This window comes from Gloeophyllum trabeum, assembly GCF_000344685.1.
Source record: "Gloeophyllum trabeum ATCC 11539 unplaced genomic scaffold GLOTRscaffold_00004, whole genome shotgun sequence".
NCBI classification, from domain to species: Eukaryota; Fungi; Basidiomycota; class Agaricomycetes; order Gloeophyllales; family Gloeophyllaceae; genus Gloeophyllum; species Gloeophyllum trabeum.
Genome location: NW_006920413.1, coordinates 2,623,672 through 2,640,143, shown reverse-complemented (window position 1 = coordinate 2,640,143; position 16,472 = coordinate 2,623,672). Strand labels below are relative to the sequence as shown.

Below are 16,472 nucleotides of genomic sequence, written 5' to 3'. Positions count from 1 at the left end.
TCACAGAGAGACGTCAGCTCTCAATATTGTCGGGAATCGCGAACTAGCATACCTGGACGCTATTCTGCCCGCTCTTCGTAACAATTTCACGCAGACAGTTCTCCATAACGACCACGTCGGTCTTGGTCGAAAGAAGGGAGGAGCATAGATAATAGTCCAGGCGGGCAAAGTGATGAAAGCGGTAGTGACTGCATGATACGCCAAATACAGAGCCTTGAATGGCTGCCGGTGCAGCAGCATATCGCTAGAGTCGCTAGCTATATATGCCTCGCCTGGAGTGCTGACAGCCGTCTTTGCTATTGCGCCCCCGCGTAAACATGACCAAATATTACCTTTTCGAGAAGAATATCATGTGACCTCCGACCCCTCCGGCCGCGTCACTAAAAATAACTGGACCCAGCCGTATTAAGTAAACGCCAATTACATTGCCATCATATATTTTTAATGTGTAAGACATGCATCGCTTCTTTAGTGTAGTGGTTATGCGGCGTGCATTCAGCACTAGATGTCTAGAGTTCAATTCCTACTGTGCACTTTTTTTGATTTGTGCTTTTAGGGTTAGGGTTTATTAACTTTCCTTACTGTTGACTTTTATATCTACCTTGTCAGCCACATGTATCACAGCTATATAGATTTCAATGAAAATTTATTTCGCCCCATCTATATGACCCTCTTAGTCCAGACTTGAAGATACTCTAACTGGCCGGAGACGCGCGCGGCGGGAAGCCCGCGTTTGCCGGCATCACGTGATATTCTTCTGGATATGGTATATTTGTACGTGTTTGCACGGGGGCGCAGTAAAGCTACCTGCTGACAGCCGTTTGCAGATCGATAGACCACCAATTCAGAAAATCGCGTATAGTCGGAGTGGGTCGGAGTGGGTCCCAGGGACGTCGGAAGAAGGTAGCGAAGTCCACATGGCCTGATTTCTGTCTCTCGGGGACTTGAAATTGGCTGTCCGACGTGGTCCGACTGTAAATGATTTTTGAAAAGTGCAAACGGCTGGAAGAAACGCTAACGACAGCACAAATTCGGAGACTTGTATGCGTATAGTCCCGCAATTATTAATTGACCCCGATCACGACGTTGACGTCGACGGCTTTCACCGATACTTGACCGAATTCATGTCCACCGTAGACTTTGCGACTGCTGTCGCGCAAGAAGAGGCCTATCTTCAGAAATTGCATCCTACCCCTGACGATATTCCGGGATGCATGAAAATTTTCGATGATTTCCTGTCTTGCAATAGTACGTCGCTTGACTACTTCCGAACGAAACCCGACTCACTCCAAGCAACAGTTACGGTGAACCAGATCAGGTCGCTGTATAGGTATGGCCAAAGAGCTGAATGCGGGCATAAATGGGAGGATTTCAAGTTTTGCATGAGCATTACGAATCTCCACCCTGAGGAGAGACGCAATGTCTGGATCAGACGCAGGGCGGAGTGGTGGGCACACAGGAGACTATCCCAGAGTAGTGAGGATATATGGGAGATTCGAAAGTGAGTGCTTTATGGTGTAGTGTATGGCTCAATGGCATGATGGCCCCTTAGAGAACCTCTGCAGAACTGGCCTCCGGCGACGCCGACCTGCGATGCGAATGCCGAGACTATAGCGTAGCCGGACGTTCAATGCCTCAAGGGGACTGTCTCCAGCCTTTTCTGGCTGTTGCCCCTGCGTCGCGTTCAGTCCGACACCATGGATGTCAGATAGACACGACTGTTCGAGCCTCACCTACTCGTGTCCACGAAACATATACGTTGCCTTGCCCCGTCGTACCTACGTACTGCTGTTGCTCCTCTCAGGCACTCTGCCGTTGTCATACGTTGACAAAGGATGTTTTCCTGAGAGGCATTGTAGCTGTAACTGGAATTGTATACGCCTCCCGTACATTCAGAAGCTGCAGGGCTGTGAATGTCCGTCCCGGAATGGGCCGCTTACACGTTGCACCAGCTGTGAGCACTGCTATATGAAGACCGTTATCAAAGGTGAATCGCGATTCATCGTGAACACCCGCTGTCTTGTGGTACGTTTGCCCGCCTACGGAGTGATAAAACGTGCAATGACCGTGCATACCCCGCAATAGTTGAAGAGATATGGCAGAACAGCATCCTGGCTGTACTGGAGAACGCGGCCCAGCTGCGGATGGGCTCGAGTCAGGCTCGGACGCTGGTGTGACCCACTGCGAGGATTTATGGTTTGAAGATGGCACCGTCGTCTTGCAAGCGGAGTCGACTATCTTCAAGGTACACCGAACGATACTTGCCAGGAACTCCACGTTCTTCAAAGACATGTTCTCCAATGCGGAGCCGGATAAAGGAGAGCAGCACAATGGATGTCCTTTGATCATCGTTCAGGATAAATCTAGTGATATGACCTTGTTCTTGAAAGCTATGTACACACCAGGGTGAGCAAGTTCTATTTTGCGGCGTCCCGTCGGTTGTGCTCAACTGTTGCAGGTACTCTGAATCACTGAAGTTGTTTATCGAGATCGCCTCCTTGCTTATGATAGCGTCCAAGTATGGTTCGAAGTACTTTCGCGCCTTATCGACCGATAAACTGCGCACCGTCTGTCCCACTACATTTGCTGCATGGGATCGCAATGCTTCCGTGCTCGAACCTGGAAAGATGATCCAGCTGGCTCAACAGTGCGACCTCCGCAAGTTCTTGCCCGCAAGCATGTATGCCTGCTGTCAGTTGGGCGATGCATACATCGTCGACAACATTTCGAATCGTGACCTTGTCAAGTTCTGCTTGATAGGGCGTCAGAAAATTATTGATACTTGACGCAAGCTGGTTGTATCCTCTGCCAAAACTTTTCCCTGGGTCTGTCGACAACATGCTGCTCGCGTCAAAGGCAAAAGATGCTACTCGACCCCGACGTATGGGCCATCATGACAACGTCCAAATTGTTCGTCCATGATGCCGACGCGGCATCGAAAATTAGTGAAGCTGCCTGGGATCATCTCTGCGCAAACTGCGCCGCAGCCTCTAGGCAAAGTATTGAGGACGCCCGTATGAAAATATGGGAAATGCTTCCGGGTCTTTTCGATTTGCCAGAACGGTCTGCGTTGGAGGCGCAAAGCAAGGATGCCTGAACAGGATGACGGAGGGTCGAGGCAAGCACTTTTGGTTGAACACTTCTGTCTGTTGCTTGGGAGTTTGCTTTTTGTCTGAAGATAACATAGTACTTACGTGGACGTCGTCTCCCCTTGTCCTGAATTCGTTGCCGTGAAAGACCCGCGGTTCTGCGAGTTCCTCCACTTTGTCCTGTACAAAGTTGATGCTACGACGTTTCTCCTTGCATTACCGTCCGTCGCTTGGTCTGATATCATTGTGTAGGCCATGTCTCAACTGTTCTATCATACTTTGGATTTGTAACAACGACGGTGCCACTGCAGCATCAACCGATCAGCGAATGTAACCAAGTCTCGTCTCAGCACGAAGCGGCCGGATCACAATCGATCTAGTGCAGAAGCTGGTAAGTCGTTACAAACAGGTAACCAATGGTATATAGAGCTATCATCACGCTCGAGGACCACCGACCAAAGGACCAGCGTTCACTGCATGCGTTTCTGGTCTTCAATATCATTATCACTTCGGTTCTCGTGAACCTCAGCGGGGCCATTCAAACCTTCGCCCTCCTCTACGCCGCGCAGCCCCCCGGCGTCATAGTCCGAAAGGTAGAAGTAGGTCGCCGGAAGAGCAACGAAAAGGGCTCCGACGATGTTGCCCAGGTACGCTGCGATAAGAGATTTGCGGATGTACATCGCGGTCGTGAGCTAACGACGTATTCCGTGAGTACCAGCCTGCAGTATAAATAACACGAGAGGTGACTTACTCCCTCAGCGTGGAACATAATTCCCAGGGGAATGGAGAACATGTTAGCGACCACTGAATGGTTTGGTATGATGAGTCACACGAGCCTCCTGAGAAGAAGTGCCTGAATAATCACCGTGGTCGTATCCGCACGAGACGAAGATCTGCCGGACGGTCAGTAAGCATCAGCCAGGAAGCACAGGGTTCGCTGATTAGTTCACTGACCAAGATAGGGATCCATATTGCGACGATCTGTGAACTTCAGGTGAGCGACTCACGGGAACTAATGGGAAGTTGAGTCGTACCTTGGACAGCGTATCCCTTGCCCCTGCTGCTTGCTGATAAGCTATTAGGCGGCATCATGCAGATGACGGCAGAATTCACATACCCAGACTGCGATGCACACAAGCCAGTTACATCCGATACCCCGGAGGAATATTTGGTACCAGTGAGGCTCGATGACTTTACGACTGCGTTTCACTCCGCCGTGAGAATGGACTTACATGAAGGAGAATATACTCACATAGCAAAGCTTTGGATATAAGCTATGTACGGCTGAGTGGAAACGATGCCCGTTTCTGGAAGACCTTTGGGTAAGTCGAAGCTGCAATTGTGCATGCACTACTCACGTTTGACGAGCACCTCCGCAAAAAATAGACTGCCTGTGAGGTTGCCGAAGGTAACTGGGCGGAACTGACTTAGCCTGAATACCTTAGGAGTCCCGGATGATGACGAACCCAAGAACCAGTTGAATGGAAGACTCCACCATGGAATTTGGCGTTTTATTATAGCCATAGGGAAGATCTGGATTCAATCATGTAAGATAGGTCGCCCATCATGTAAGAATTCACGCCGTACCATCATGTTGCTAGTTAACAATTCGAGTCCCTGCAATACAATCCTGCGCCGTATTATCAGCAGAGCGATCGTAATGAAACTGCGGTTGCTCACATTACGAGTCCTACAGGGAAGACGAAGCCGCCCATGACTTTGACGAGGCCTGGATTGGACGCGTTCAAAGCTGTGGACCCGCCAGAAATGACAGTATCGAGGAGTCCTCCAAATGATAGCATCACCCCTGCGAGGAACTACCGCGTCGATGGTAAGCAGAACAGTCTCGGCAACCTCTACAGATATTGCCTTACAGCCTTCCAAAACACCATATCCCATCGGGTGCGGTGCTTCGCCACGCCATGCTGCATCATAGCCAGCGCAACTTCTGCGGGCTTGAGGGTGCTCGGCGGATCCATTGCGGCCATTCTGCCCAGGCGACGCTTAGCGCAGGTGTTGGGTACGGTGAAAGGGGGGCCTGCCCGTCCATAAACGCGCCTGTCTTAATAACCTGGGGGCTTCCCCAGATTGCATGTATATTAATAGAAGATTTGCACGGAGATGAGCGTCTTCCGGAACCAAAAGGCAAGCACGCTTGATTTGATTCCCAATATCCATTCGCTCTCGGTCCCGAGAAGACCGAACACTTTACTTCTGAGTATCCAGTTAGCTGGGAAGTCCTGAATACGCAATTGCTCACCTCTTGTATGCGAGGATACCGTTCAGCTGCAGGTATCCGTGCCTTTTTACCATCAGTATCAGCCAGCGTTTGTACATGCATGTCAAGCTGTGATGGGCGTGGCGCGCCTCGCGTCAAGTGACCTCCTCTTTATCAATATTATAACAAGGGCTTGTGACTGTGAGAACCGCGGCCGATTCCACCGAGAGGACTTCCGTTCCGTTTCAAAGTTCAGAATCTGCTCTTTTGACTTGAATCACTCACTTCGTTTCAATCACGTCGCAGAGGCATCCTTCTCACTTGATGGCGCACGAGCGGGCAATGGACAAAGCTGAACTTGTGAGCACAGAAGGATTCGATATACATACTGACGCTTCTTCATGAGCTTATTGGGCGGCAGCTTAACAGAAGTATTTTGAGAGGTGACGCCAGTCCCTGGTATTCGTAGGAATGTATGCAGGTGGCCCACGTTGATCACCCTAAAAATACGTGCGCTTTCGTTCAGCGAATGTATGACTGAACCCTTCCCATGGATGAGTACCTGACTCATCGGACATGCCAATATTAACACCTGCCGTCGGTATAGACAACACGGGAATGGGGCCTGAGGCGAAGGGGAGATGACAATGTAGGAACGGATATATGTAGAACATAACGATACAGCAAGACGCAGATAATAAAATATGCAGACTCAAGAGAGAGTACGAACCCGACATGTCTTACTCCAGCGAGTTAGTCTCGAGATTGCGCGCCTCCATTTCTTCTCCATCTACCTCACTATCGTCTTCTTGATATGCAGCATAGATACTATCCAATTCCGGCCCTTCGACCACCAGCTCCAGCAACGCCCTAGCCATATCTGCAAAAAGCGGTGTAAATCAATCATATATCTCACAATCAATTGCGCGGCCTCACCCCTCATGTCATCCACCTCATTACAAAGTTCAGCCGACATCCATTGCGGTGCATCAGCGTAGCTCAGGCGGCCAAATGTCACTATGAATATGTGGATTAACCCGTTGAACTGCCGATGTGGAGCGTTATGGAGGCTTCTTCGGAGATCATAGAAATCCACCCCTTGACCGCAGACAAGATATTGCAATAATGTCAGTGCTTGGTAGATGGTCCTGATACGTCTATCCAGTTCTCAATCAATCCGGTTCCCGGTTAGAATGCAGCGCTTACTCTCGTGGACTCAGAACCGAATCGGTCGTGTCTACTTGATCCCATAATAACCCGGCCAGACGTGCCATCAGCACGATGAGCGACGGCAGTACGGTCGGCGACTCCAGGAGCAATGTAACAGCGGCAGCGCCGCTTACAGAGAGCATCGCGAAGAATGTCAATATATTCGCTCTCGTGCTCTCCATCTACATGATCATTAGCAAACAGACGCTTCAGAACCAGAATCAAGCCCACCTCAGGGTCCACGCGTGCCTGATCTGCCAATAGAGCAGCTAGGAGTTCTATGTGAGCCCCAAGCTGCCCTTGGTTGCCAGCTTGATCTTCGTCCGACGCGCCCTGTACGGGCTTCGATATTAAGGATCGAGCCACCGTCTCACCTGATGGTCCAGTCAACATATAGAACATCTCTTTGTGTACATTGAACTTACGGCTTGCCAGCAGCGCCAAGCATCGAGTGGCCCTGTCCAATAACCACGACGGTTGTGCACTGTCGACTAATACTCGCAATACGCCGTCTGCAGCCAGGACCTCAGAAAGACTGAAGTGTCCTTTCAGTTGTTTTCCCTTTCATGCACTAAAATACTCACTATTCATCGCACGCATCGTCTGCACTGAAACAGAGAGCTTCTATCAAGCCCACAATCTCTCGCACCAGGTCGCGATGCCCTTCGTCTCCAGCACATTTGGTGGGAACAACGTGTCTATGGATGATATCGTACAATACAGCGACGATGGGTGGAGGCTGGTTCGCATTATAGGTGGCTTCAGAGGGTGATAGAGCTGCAGTGGCGATTGTCGAGAAAGCAAAAGAGAGCACGGAAAGCATATTTAGCAGGGCCGCCAAATGTGAAGTCTCATAGATGTCATTAGCGGGGGCCTGCTCTTAGTGAACGAGAACGTCGCTCACCAGATCACTGAAGCTCAGGGGTTGGACGAGCTTTAGCAAGACTTCGGACACCCTCTGGGCCAATGACTCCCAGCTCACCCCTGGCGTCGCCCCTAGTAACTCCAGCAGCGAGCCGCATGCAGAGAGGTAGTGATCTCTATCATGGGAAGATACGGTGGATGATATAGGTGCGCCCAGCAGCATTTGCAGCGTCAGCGGCTGCGAGTGCAGAGCATGAGAGAACACCAGCCGTCGGAGCTATCAATGATTCAGCGAGACAGCCTAGCAAATAGCTTGCGCCTATCTTACCTCTGTAGGATAATCGGGAGGTTCCAGGATTTCGATACCTTCCATTGCTGCATCGTCGATTTCCTCCTGCACTTCCAATTCAGCTTCCATGGGCGCTTCGGAAGGGTCTGATCCTTTCGCGTCAGTATCGTCCATGACAACATCGTCGCTTTCCCCTGCATGTCCGCGGGTGGTAGGACTACTCGGAGGTGAAGGGATGGGCTCGTTGCTCAGGACTTGAGAGTGATAGCTGAATAACGAAGGGCTAGGGACATGCCGCCCTTTCCCCTTCTTATCGCAGGCCTGAGAGCTAGGCTTCGGGCGAATAGTCTTGGGAGTTGGTTCACGAGGTGCGGGTCCGGGTAAAAACGAGTTATAAAACCCAGGGAGAGGAGCAGGTTTCTTCGGCGTGTCCCGTCTGACCCGCGGGAGCTTCGAAGGCCCCTGCTCGAACTCTCCGAACTGGGGCGGCGGGACGACGTTTTTGCGCACCAAGGGGCTTGAACCGAGGATTCCAGGATTCCTTAGGGCCGAGCGGGGAACTCTAGGTGTTGTCATATGGGCGGGGGTCATTGGGACATCCCGATTTATCCGCGTAGAGCGTACACTGCCGGGTGGTCTGCGGAGAGACGTCTCGATTTCGTGTTGCTACTCAACAGCATTAATACGGTGACTTTGCATGGGATGAATGGATTACCTTGAAGAGGAATTCAGTTCGTAGCCGTTCCATTTCCTCCTTCATCTCCTTTTGCAGTTGCGCCTGTGCCGCTTCTGCGGCCTCTTTCGCTGACTTGAGTCGTGTAATATTGGCCGCATGTTCTCGGGCGGTCTAAGAAATACACTTATAGTATCTGACGGTCACATAGTGGCCTCTTAGTTACCTTCTCCATGGTTTTCCTCAAAATGCTCACTTCACCCTCCTTGGCAAAGCGAGCATCTTCAGCTGCTTTGGCTGCTTTCTCCGCTTCCTCTGCCTTGCGCTGGAGCTGCATATGCAGGCTAAGAACGTGACGTAACTCAGAGGGTAGTAGAGTAATATGCGACGAACCTCCTCCATACGGGCATTGAGAATTTCTAGTTCGCGTTGAAGGCGTCTCTCATTCGTTCCAAGGGAGGCGGGAGGCGCGGGGGAATTTCGACGTTGAGACTGAGACGGAGGTAGCTGTAGGGCTTGAGACGGAAGTAACTGGGGTGCTTGAGACGCGCGAAAGGTAGGGTCGACACGATTATTCGTACCCGCAGCCGGTACATGAGGGGAGTCCTTGAGAGCTTCGCGTATCGAACGGTTGCGCTGAAATATAGAGGAAGGAGTTGATGCACGGCGCGTGGGAGGGGGTCGCAATACGCTCTCGGTGCGTGTAGGTACTCTTGAAGGAGGATTCGGCTTACTTGTGGATAGAGTGGCAGATTGGGGTAGGTCAACGGTGTTATTAGCTCGTACCAATACATCCAGCCCTTGCGACCCTCGAATGCCGTATGACCCGTCGTCCCTCACTGAAATCTCAGGCATGTCTTCGAAGTCATCCTCGACCGTGCTGCGTCCGACAAACCCGCCCCATCCTCCATGGCCTGTCTTTTGGCGCTTCGCCGGTCGTGACTGGCTATCGGGCGTGCTTTGGGGGACAGTATGCTTGTGTTCTTCCTTGTCAAGGATAGCCAAGGTGGCCTCGTCCAGAACAAGGTCGTCGTCGTCGAAATAGTCGTCTGAGTCGTCCATAGAAAACGGTCATAGAGGGGTTCTACTACAATAGGCCAGGAGTTTCTGAGACTCTAATGCAGAATGCCTTTAATCCACGGGACTCTCTACGAAAGGCAGAACCGCATCGCGCTGAAACGAAGTGGCGGTTGGCCATAGGACTCACATTTCGTGGATTCCTACAGCACCAGGCGCTTAATAATATTTCAGCACGCAGATAGTAGCCAAAATTGGTGAAAGGCAGGAGCTATATCATGCCATGCCAGACAGATCCTGAGTCTCAGCTTGAAGCAGCTTGAAGCGGTTTGCCACTAGCCTGCTGTAACAGCTAAGTGCTACGCATAGGTGGCGTGGGAACCCATGCGATTGAGACTTTTGACGCTCGGCGATGAGTAAACCGTCTTTGTTCTATGTACGCTGCAGCGGAGCTCAGGCGTACGAAATAACGCGAGAACATGCGGAATGCAGTGTCGCAAGTCTAATCGTAATCTCGTTCCATTTTTGGCGTTACAACTACTTGCAAACCGATCGAGCCAGTCTGTGTTTTTACTCGTCCAGGGCCTCTCCAAGGACCGACTACCACAAATCCTGAGGAACGGCGAAGAGAACGGTCGGAAGGTAGTCAGCTGTTCCTTCGAGACTCTTAGTGCCTTGGCTGTGGCTGAGAGTGGTGTGTGGTTGGACGGAGTATACTAGCTTTCGTTGGACTTGGTGAGTACACGTTGGCAAGCGCTCACGAACAACGACCGCAGCTGGCTCTGCCGTTTTCAAACAGCTGTCAAGTCGATATGCGAGAATCGAGGCCTGACAAGGTTGACCCACCGATATACGAACTCAGGCCTCCCGAGTGGCTGCCGAAAGTTTCTACCAGTGCTGATCTAGGGTACATTGGGTTTCATCCACCCCATCCGGGACAGCCAGAGGATGTTCTGTCGCAGTCAAATATCCAGAATGGTTTCAGTGTTGGGCATACCGTCTCAGTGAGTGAAAACAATGCTTAGCGGAGTACGGCGCTCTAATGGAACAGATCAGGCGGAGACGTTCACGTCTGTGGAAGCGGTCAATCAGCACCTGAAGGGAGAGGTCCTGACGGAGCTGGATGATTTCATGAATCAGGTCTTCGCCAGACGTGCTGAGAGCGTACCAGCTATTCCGTGAGTGCAGCGTTGTCCATATATCGCTAAATCTGGCTGAGCAACCGCAGCCCCTCCTCCTTCCGATTACCTTCTCGCGTCACGCTTAATGATGCCAAACGTCACGCATGGTTCGAGGATCTCGCCAACCCGGATGTCCCTCTTCAGAAGCTGGGTAAGAGTGTGCCACACGGCGCCAAAGGCGGCGATCTCCTCGACCTTCTCCAGGCCAAGAACGTTGCAATCCCCCGAGCGGTTTGGTTCCTACGCGTCTTCGGTGCAAATGAGACGGTACGTGTCTACACGGCGGCGTGTTCGCACCAGCCATTAATCAGAACTAGGCAGGCCTTAGGAACAAGCCATCGTATAATCCCACCCAATACAGCGTCGAGTGGGCGAACGTCGTCACCGCGCATCTGAAGAAGCAGCTGTCGGAAATCGCTCTACCCGTAGCTGTCCGAGCTGGTATGAATGTCAAGCAGACCTTCAAAGGTGTGCTATCGGATCCCGCATCTCGCGAACGCTGGATGTCCCGCTTTTCCTACTGGTGGGTCACATCTATTCCATCGAAACTCTCACTCATTCGTTCGGTAGCCTCGATTTGCTGCGAACATTCTATGCCGAAGGTCTGGTTGATAATCGCACATTTCTATCGTGGTTGGTGCAGCAAATGGCTAGCTGCAACCTTGCCCAGGCAGGCTTCGTCGCCCGACTGGCGGACGAATATCTGGATGGGATGCTTGTCAGTCGAGCTTTGACGCGACCTTTCGTCGACGCATGTCTGAACAAGCTCGCCGAGGTGAGGTGAAATAACCCTACTACTAAGGGCGCTCGTGCCGATCCCGCTTTACTAGATCAAGAACACTGCTGTGCAAGATGCCCTACCGAACCTCGAGTCATCTCTGACGAGCATTTTACAGGTACGGTAGACGTTCCCACTGGTAATTTGTCTGATATTGGACGCCTAGTAGCGAGTATGTTTGGGTCTTCCTGACGCATTTGTGAGCCCACGCACATGGGCCACTCATGCGGACCTCATATCTGCCGTCCTCCGTCACAAAATCGGTTCTCTCACTTCTCAGGCAGTGCAGCAAGATCTCGAGGACAACATTACCGACATCACACGCCGTAACGAGGCACTACTCCTCCGCAGTCTGCCACCTCGTGCACTCGCGGACCTCAGCTCGGCGGTGCGCGACGTTCAGCTCCTCAACTCCCTCTCCACGATCGACGCGCTTGACCGCGCACCCTTCTTCGACGCACACAGCGAGGACGTGGCATTCTTCTCTCGTAAGCTTGACCTGCTTCTTTCGTGGTGCGTCACGCCTCTGCAGTACGGGGACCATAGGACGTACGCAGCGATGTCCCTGTTATCGCACTGGCGCAACCAAGCACAAGAGTGTGCGTGGCGGAGAAATGTTCCTCCGAATGCGGGACCGGCGCAAGTGCTCCAGGACTTGCTGTTCGATTGGCTGGATGACTCGGAGGTTGCAGGAGACCCGGAGAACTTGCGCGCGATTGCTTGGTTGTATGGCGGCTTGGCAAAGCACGATTTGTTCTCTTATGCGGAGTACTTGCAAAGACTTGTTTCGCGTGGGGAGCAGGGTTTGTCTGATCCTGAAGTACGCCCCGTTTAACTTTGACTACTGTTCTGCGAATTTTAACTCGCTGTTGTGATGCAGAAGCCGTCTAGGCATCGCAGGTTTCTGAGGTGGATACCACTGCAGAAGAGTACTCCTGCGCTCGTGAACCAAAGGAAAGTGATCTTATACGGGGTACGTGCCCGAGAGACCCCGGAGGATGCTGTCGAGAAGCAGCTGCGGAAGGAAGTCCGGGCGTTGCTCCCGGAATTGTTTGACGGGATGATCCAAAGCAACCCTGTTTCGCTTTCGTCCATCGCAGCGATTTGTCCTTTGTTGATTAATGCATGCCGGTTCGAGCAGATCAGGACGGTGGGGCAGTGGTTCCTTCCTGTCTTAAGGAAGTACATAATGCGGTGAGTCGTCCTTCTCAGCGTATTATCTGGTATTGACAAGTGCTGTAGCCACTCTGGCGATCAGACGGATTCCTTCGCGATAGCGAGTGTGTACTGTACAACGATAACACTGTTGGAGCTCGTGAAATGCTACGAGTCTATTCTGGAGGTCAGTGTGTCGTATGCTTCGCCTATGCGTGACGTTAACACTAGATCAGATGAGCCTCCTGGCCCTACAGCACGTTACGACGAGTGAGATGCTCACTGCAGTGCTAGAGACCTTGCGCCGTCACTTGAAAGTGTGGATTTGCATGGACGCCACAGGATCGATAACCTCTGCTCTGTACGAGGCTCATCAATACTGGCGACACCAGGGAATACAAACACGAGCGTTACTAGATCTGCTAACTGAAATGGACGCTGGGAGGCATCTTGATCAAGCCTCGAGAGATCAACTTGAAGCGGACGTAGCGAGTCTTGCTACTGCTCTTTGCCCGCACAGCGACCATCGGGATAGCGTACCCGCTGTACTGCCTGAGATACTTTTGCTTGCCCAAGATCTCACGCAGGATGCTCCGTCACGGCTTGCCAACAGTCTATGGTATAAATACAGAACGGCACCCGACTGGGCCTGGAAGGTCTGGGACAATACTGTGGCGAGCCTGCGCCAGATCCCGATGATGAGCTCTGATCCCAGTAGCCGACACATTTGCGCTCTGCGGTATGGGTCTTTCCTGCTTCATGTCGATCAACATCTGCCCCGGGGATTCGACGAGCAAGTTTTAGAGTGGTGCCTTGGATCAGGGAAGAACGAAGTTGCTGCGTTAACCTCGGACTCCTGGCCTATAGTGACCATCGTGTTGTTGTTCTTGGCGGTTCAGGGTGCTCTCACGATTACTACCATTTTGCAAGGCTTCGTCTATCCCGCGTGGCAATCGGGTGCGAATTGTGGATCCCCCGAACAGGGCGTTGCGGTTCAGGTGTTCCTCTGCGCGGCCAACGACCTGTTCGAGCGCTTGCTCCTTGCTAGTGATTGCAACCTCGACGACTTCCCACCCTCCGATCTGCTTCAGCTCCAGCGCCTTTTTACCCGACGTCTTGATGTTTATGGCGAGAAACACTTCCCTCCTTTGGTAGCTATGATTCCCAACTTGGTCTTCATCGAAGAGAGCGAGTTCCACCACGACGATATCCGCAGTGCTAGTAGAATGATCAGAGAAAAGCTTTGCAGACGAAGTGACTTCAGGCAGGGCGCCTATAGGAACCTCGACACCGTCCGTGTGGCCATCGAGCGCACCCTTGAATCCGAGACTATCTCACCGCGATTACACAAACCGCTGGTGAATGCTCTACGACTCATACTGAGTGATAGCGGTTGGTAAATTCTCAACTTCATAGTGAGTCTTCTGACGCCCGTGTCCGCCGCTAGGATCAGACGAATTAGGACTGCACCAGTGGCAAGCTGTGTCCTCGCTGTTCAGCCCGTGGAAATTGGCAGCGACGGCCATCGAGATGAAGTTCGTGCTGAGAGGTATAGCGGAAGGCATGTCGAAGGATGAAACACGGCGGGAAGCGAGTGCTAATCTGGACAAGCTAACTGCTCAGCTGCTTCACCACTCCATGACCTCGGAGCAAGTCGATTTTGTGGCTGACATGGCGCGCGGTGTCGGCCACGCGGTCGCTGGAAAGGCGAGAAACCCAGGACTACATCACAGATGTCGTTTTCGCTAACATTGTGTTGTCCAGTTTGTCAACAATGGCCTCAAGTGTATTGCGGAGCTGATTGGCGGCGTCCCTCAAGACATGGAGTCGCAAAAATTGCGGGATTTTAAAACTCGGACGGGGGAGCTGCTCCGCCTACTCGTGCAAGTCCTGGATCGGTGCTCTGAAGAGCGCCACGCGGCTCCCCAGCTCGACGCGCTGATCCAGGAACAGTTGTTCAATGGCATCTGCGTTAAGCTCGAGGCAGCTGAGGTCGCCCTGAAATCTAGCACTTTTGAGGAGTCATCAGATATCCCGGGGTTCATCATTGAGCTTGCAAGACTACTACAGTTTGATATGAGGTGCGAGAATATTTGGACGCCGCCGACTAAGGAGCTTCTTCCGCGGATGACGGAGGTGGTGTTTCGTCTTGCTTTGGTATGTTTCGCCAACGCAGAAATCAGTATCTACTGACCGTGTGGACCATAGTTGCACTCAAGCGGAAACCATTTCAACGTAGTCTCGTATTCGCTGCTCCTAGATACTCTGTGTTACCTTCTCGATGGTACGTCTCACTTTCGTCTCCAGAGGACGCTAATTGAATGGTATTTTTACAGCTTACCCCGTAGATTTGCGCTCTCAGACGGTGGATCTGTTCCGTCTCTATCCCCAGATTTCTCTTTCTGATCTGCCCCCGGATATGCCGCCCCCGTTCCGTGTCAGGGTCCGCAGCCTCCTGCCCTACGTGAACCTGGCCGGACCAGTGGAGAACCTCGCGTACGCGTCCGCAGAGCCCTCTGGTTCAGGAGACGTACCTGAATCACAGCTGGTGCCCGTGCAGAACAGGCCCTGGGAATGGGTCGAGTACCTCGGCGATCCGATTACTCTGGACCCCAAAGAGGAAGAGAAAGAAAAGCAGGAGAGGGAGAGGCTAAGGGCGCGGCAGCTTGTGAAGAACACTACGTCGCTGTCCCTAGAACTATTCGGGACGCAAGTGACGTCGGACAGAGCAGTTCACGTCAACGACGCGGACTCGCGCTTGGAGGGCGATTTGAGGTCATTCCAGGATGGGCTGTGGGGCGAGAGCATATTCAAGCGCGACTGGCGGGAGAGTCGGGTGCAGCTCGTCGGTTCTGGGGCCGGACGGAGCAAGAGCGAGGAGGACGAGGACGGCACTGCTGCTGCAGGTATGACTTCGAGCTTGCACGTGAGCGAGAAGCGAAAGCAGGGATCAAGAAAGCCGTCGCCCGCGTCGTCCGTCGTGTCGCGGTCGTCTGCGCACCCGAGTCACCATTCGGGGTCGCGTTCTACGACGCCGACTCGCCGGTCTGTGGTGGGATCCTCGATGAGCGAGCCGATTGACGTGGATAGCGTCGCTGTGTCTGTCGGCGCTTCGAAAAGGGCGAGAGACCAGGACGGTGATGATGAGGTTGAGATTTTGGATACGGTGCCTTCGGGCTCGAAGGCTAAGAAGGCGAGGAAGACAACTGGGAGGAAGTCGGGGAAGAAGAAGTCTTAGGTGATGAGAGGTGGCTATCGGTGTTGCGAGTGACCACACATTGACCGTTATAAAGAACTCACTTTGTTTGCCTGCATGTCGACATAACGTTGTATATTTTCGAGCATATATTGGTGGGATCCCGCATTTAGGTTTGCATCAACTTGGCCGGGCGTACTCATCGGCGATTGGGGAGTTGCGGAATCTCCGTGAGTTCTACGCTCTTCTGATAAGGTCATGCCCTATGACTGACAAACATGAGCTCTCACCAGCATGGCGTGGAGACTATACGTGTTCATATCGTCGGAAGGCCAATACTTATGCAAGCTTGCTAACAGACTCTTCAGGGTCAGGTACGGGACTCGTGAGTGGCTTGCCGCTCTGCTCTGCTCCACTGGCAGCTTTTACCAGGCCACTCCCAGGTCATTACGACCTCACAGCTGTCATCATCCCTTGACTTTAAGTTGGCGACTCCTCAATCCTTCATGTGGCGCGATTTCATTGATATTATCTTCACATTCAAGTTGCACCTGCATTTCTATTTAAGAGAAGGATCCTTGCGGAGGCTCTGGCTTCCTATTCCGCGCCACAGCCAATGAATGGCCTGTGAACGTAGTGCCACCATAGGCCAATCATATACCATTTCTCACTGCATTATTGTCCACCAACCATCGCATATTCTGCTATCGTACAGATGCGATTATAGCGGAATTTGCGTAACCCAACTAAAGATGATGGTCGCGTTGCGTATACATGACAGCCATGTCTGGGGTAGTTAACTG

The 16,472-nt window shown here is 52.2% G+C and overlaps 5 protein-coding genes across 5 annotated transcripts; 3 read left to right on the top strand and 2 right to left on the bottom strand.

Annotated features, from left to right (window-relative positions):
- Nucleotides 1-1,081: 1,081 nt before the first annotated feature.
- On the top strand, nt 1,082-1,926 carry GLOTRDRAFT_74533 (uncharacterized protein). Its single transcript, XM_007866499.1, has 3 exons — nt 1,082-1,248; nt 1,300-1,501; nt 1,553-1,926. Exons 1-3 carry the CDS (start codon nt 1,125-1,127, stop codon nt 1,617-1,619), a joined length of 393 nt encoding a protein of 130 aa, XP_007864690.1. The 5' UTR covers nt 1,082-1,124; the 3' UTR covers nt 1,620-1,926.
- A 169-nt stretch (nt 1,927-2,095) lies between these two features.
- GLOTRDRAFT_127984 (uncharacterized protein) lies at nt 2,096-2,786 on the top strand (the record flags this gene model as incomplete). Its single annotated transcript, XM_007866498.1, has 2 exons — nt 2,096-2,406; nt 2,459-2,786. The coding sequence occupies 2 exons, from the start codon at nt 2,096-2,098 to the stop codon at nt 2,784-2,786; spliced, it is 639 nt and encodes a 212-aa protein (XP_007864689.1).
- A 738-nt stretch (nt 2,787-3,524) lies between these two features.
- GLOTRDRAFT_137896 (Formate/nitrite transporter) lies at nt 3,525-5,114 on the bottom strand (the record flags this gene model as incomplete). Its single annotated transcript, XM_007866497.1, has 13 exons — nt 4,964-5,114; nt 4,770-4,906; nt 4,677-4,719; nt 4,556-4,622; nt 4,448-4,501; nt 4,342-4,396; nt 4,207-4,288; nt 4,124-4,156; nt 4,044-4,070; nt 3,955-3,982; nt 3,841-3,893; nt 3,634-3,781; nt 3,525-3,574 (listed from the first exon to the last, which is right to left on the bottom strand). Exons 1-13 carry the CDS (start codon nt 5,075-5,077, stop codon nt 3,525-3,527), a joined length of 891 nt encoding a protein of 296 aa, XP_007864688.1. The 5' UTR covers nt 5,078-5,114.
- Nucleotides 5,115-5,878: 764 nt separating this feature from the next.
- Nucleotides 5,879-9,404, bottom strand: GLOTRDRAFT_137895 (uncharacterized protein; the record flags this gene model as incomplete). Its single annotated transcript, XM_007866496.1, has 11 exons — nt 5,879-6,187; nt 6,244-6,464; nt 6,514-6,698; nt 6,748-6,890; nt 6,942-7,051; nt 7,101-7,366; nt 7,421-7,657; nt 7,709-8,335; nt 8,385-8,516; nt 8,569-8,673; nt 8,736-9,404. The coding sequence occupies 11 exons, from the start codon at nt 9,402-9,404 to the stop codon at nt 6,048-6,050; spliced, it is 2,835 nt and encodes a 944-aa protein (XP_007864687.1). The 3' UTR covers nt 5,879-6,047.
- A 545-nt stretch (nt 9,405-9,949) lies between these two features.
- Nucleotides 9,950-16,135, top strand: GLOTRDRAFT_137894 (uncharacterized protein). The gene is made up of 17 exons (XM_007866495.1): nt 9,950-10,094; nt 10,159-10,363; nt 10,416-10,537; nt 10,588-10,807; nt 10,858-11,063; nt 11,111-11,315; nt 11,371-11,436; nt 11,488-12,138; nt 12,199-12,512; nt 12,561-12,660; nt 12,710-13,865; nt 13,921-14,180; nt 14,238-14,630; nt 14,682-14,757; nt 14,810-15,899; nt 15,963-16,054; nt 16,113-16,135. The coding sequence occupies exons 2-15, from the start codon at nt 10,172-10,174 to the stop codon at nt 15,709-15,711; spliced, it is 4,863 nt and encodes a 1,620-aa protein (XP_007864686.1). The 5' UTR covers nt 9,950-10,094; nt 10,159-10,171; the 3' UTR covers nt 15,712-15,899; nt 15,963-16,054; nt 16,113-16,135.
- Nucleotides 16,136-16,472: the final 337 nt, after the last annotated feature.

Coding starts and splice junctions, on each gene's coding strand:
- GLOTRDRAFT_74533 (XM_007866499.1), top strand. CDS start 1,125: ATGTCCACCGTAGACTTTGCGACTGCTGTCGCGCAAGAAGAGGCCTAT. Junction 1,249..1,299: donor TGATTTCCTGTCTTGCAATA/GTACGTCGCTTG, acceptor TCCAAGCAACAG/TTACGGTGAACCAGATCAGG. Junction 1,502..1,552: donor GATATATGGGAGATTCGAAA/GTGAGTGCTTTA, acceptor ATGGCCCCTTAG/AGAACCTCTGCAGAACTGGC.
- GLOTRDRAFT_137894 (XM_007866495.1), top strand. CDS start 10,172: ATGCGAGAATCGAGGCCTGACAAGGTTGACCCACCGATATACGAACTC. Junction 10,538..10,587: donor GAGAGCGTACCAGCTATTCC/GTGAGTGCAGCG, acceptor GAGCAACCGCAG/CCCCTCCTCCTTCCGATTAC. Junction 10,808..10,857: donor TCTTCGGTGCAAATGAGACG/GTACGTGTCTAC, acceptor AATCAGAACTAG/GCAGGCCTTAGGAACAAGCC.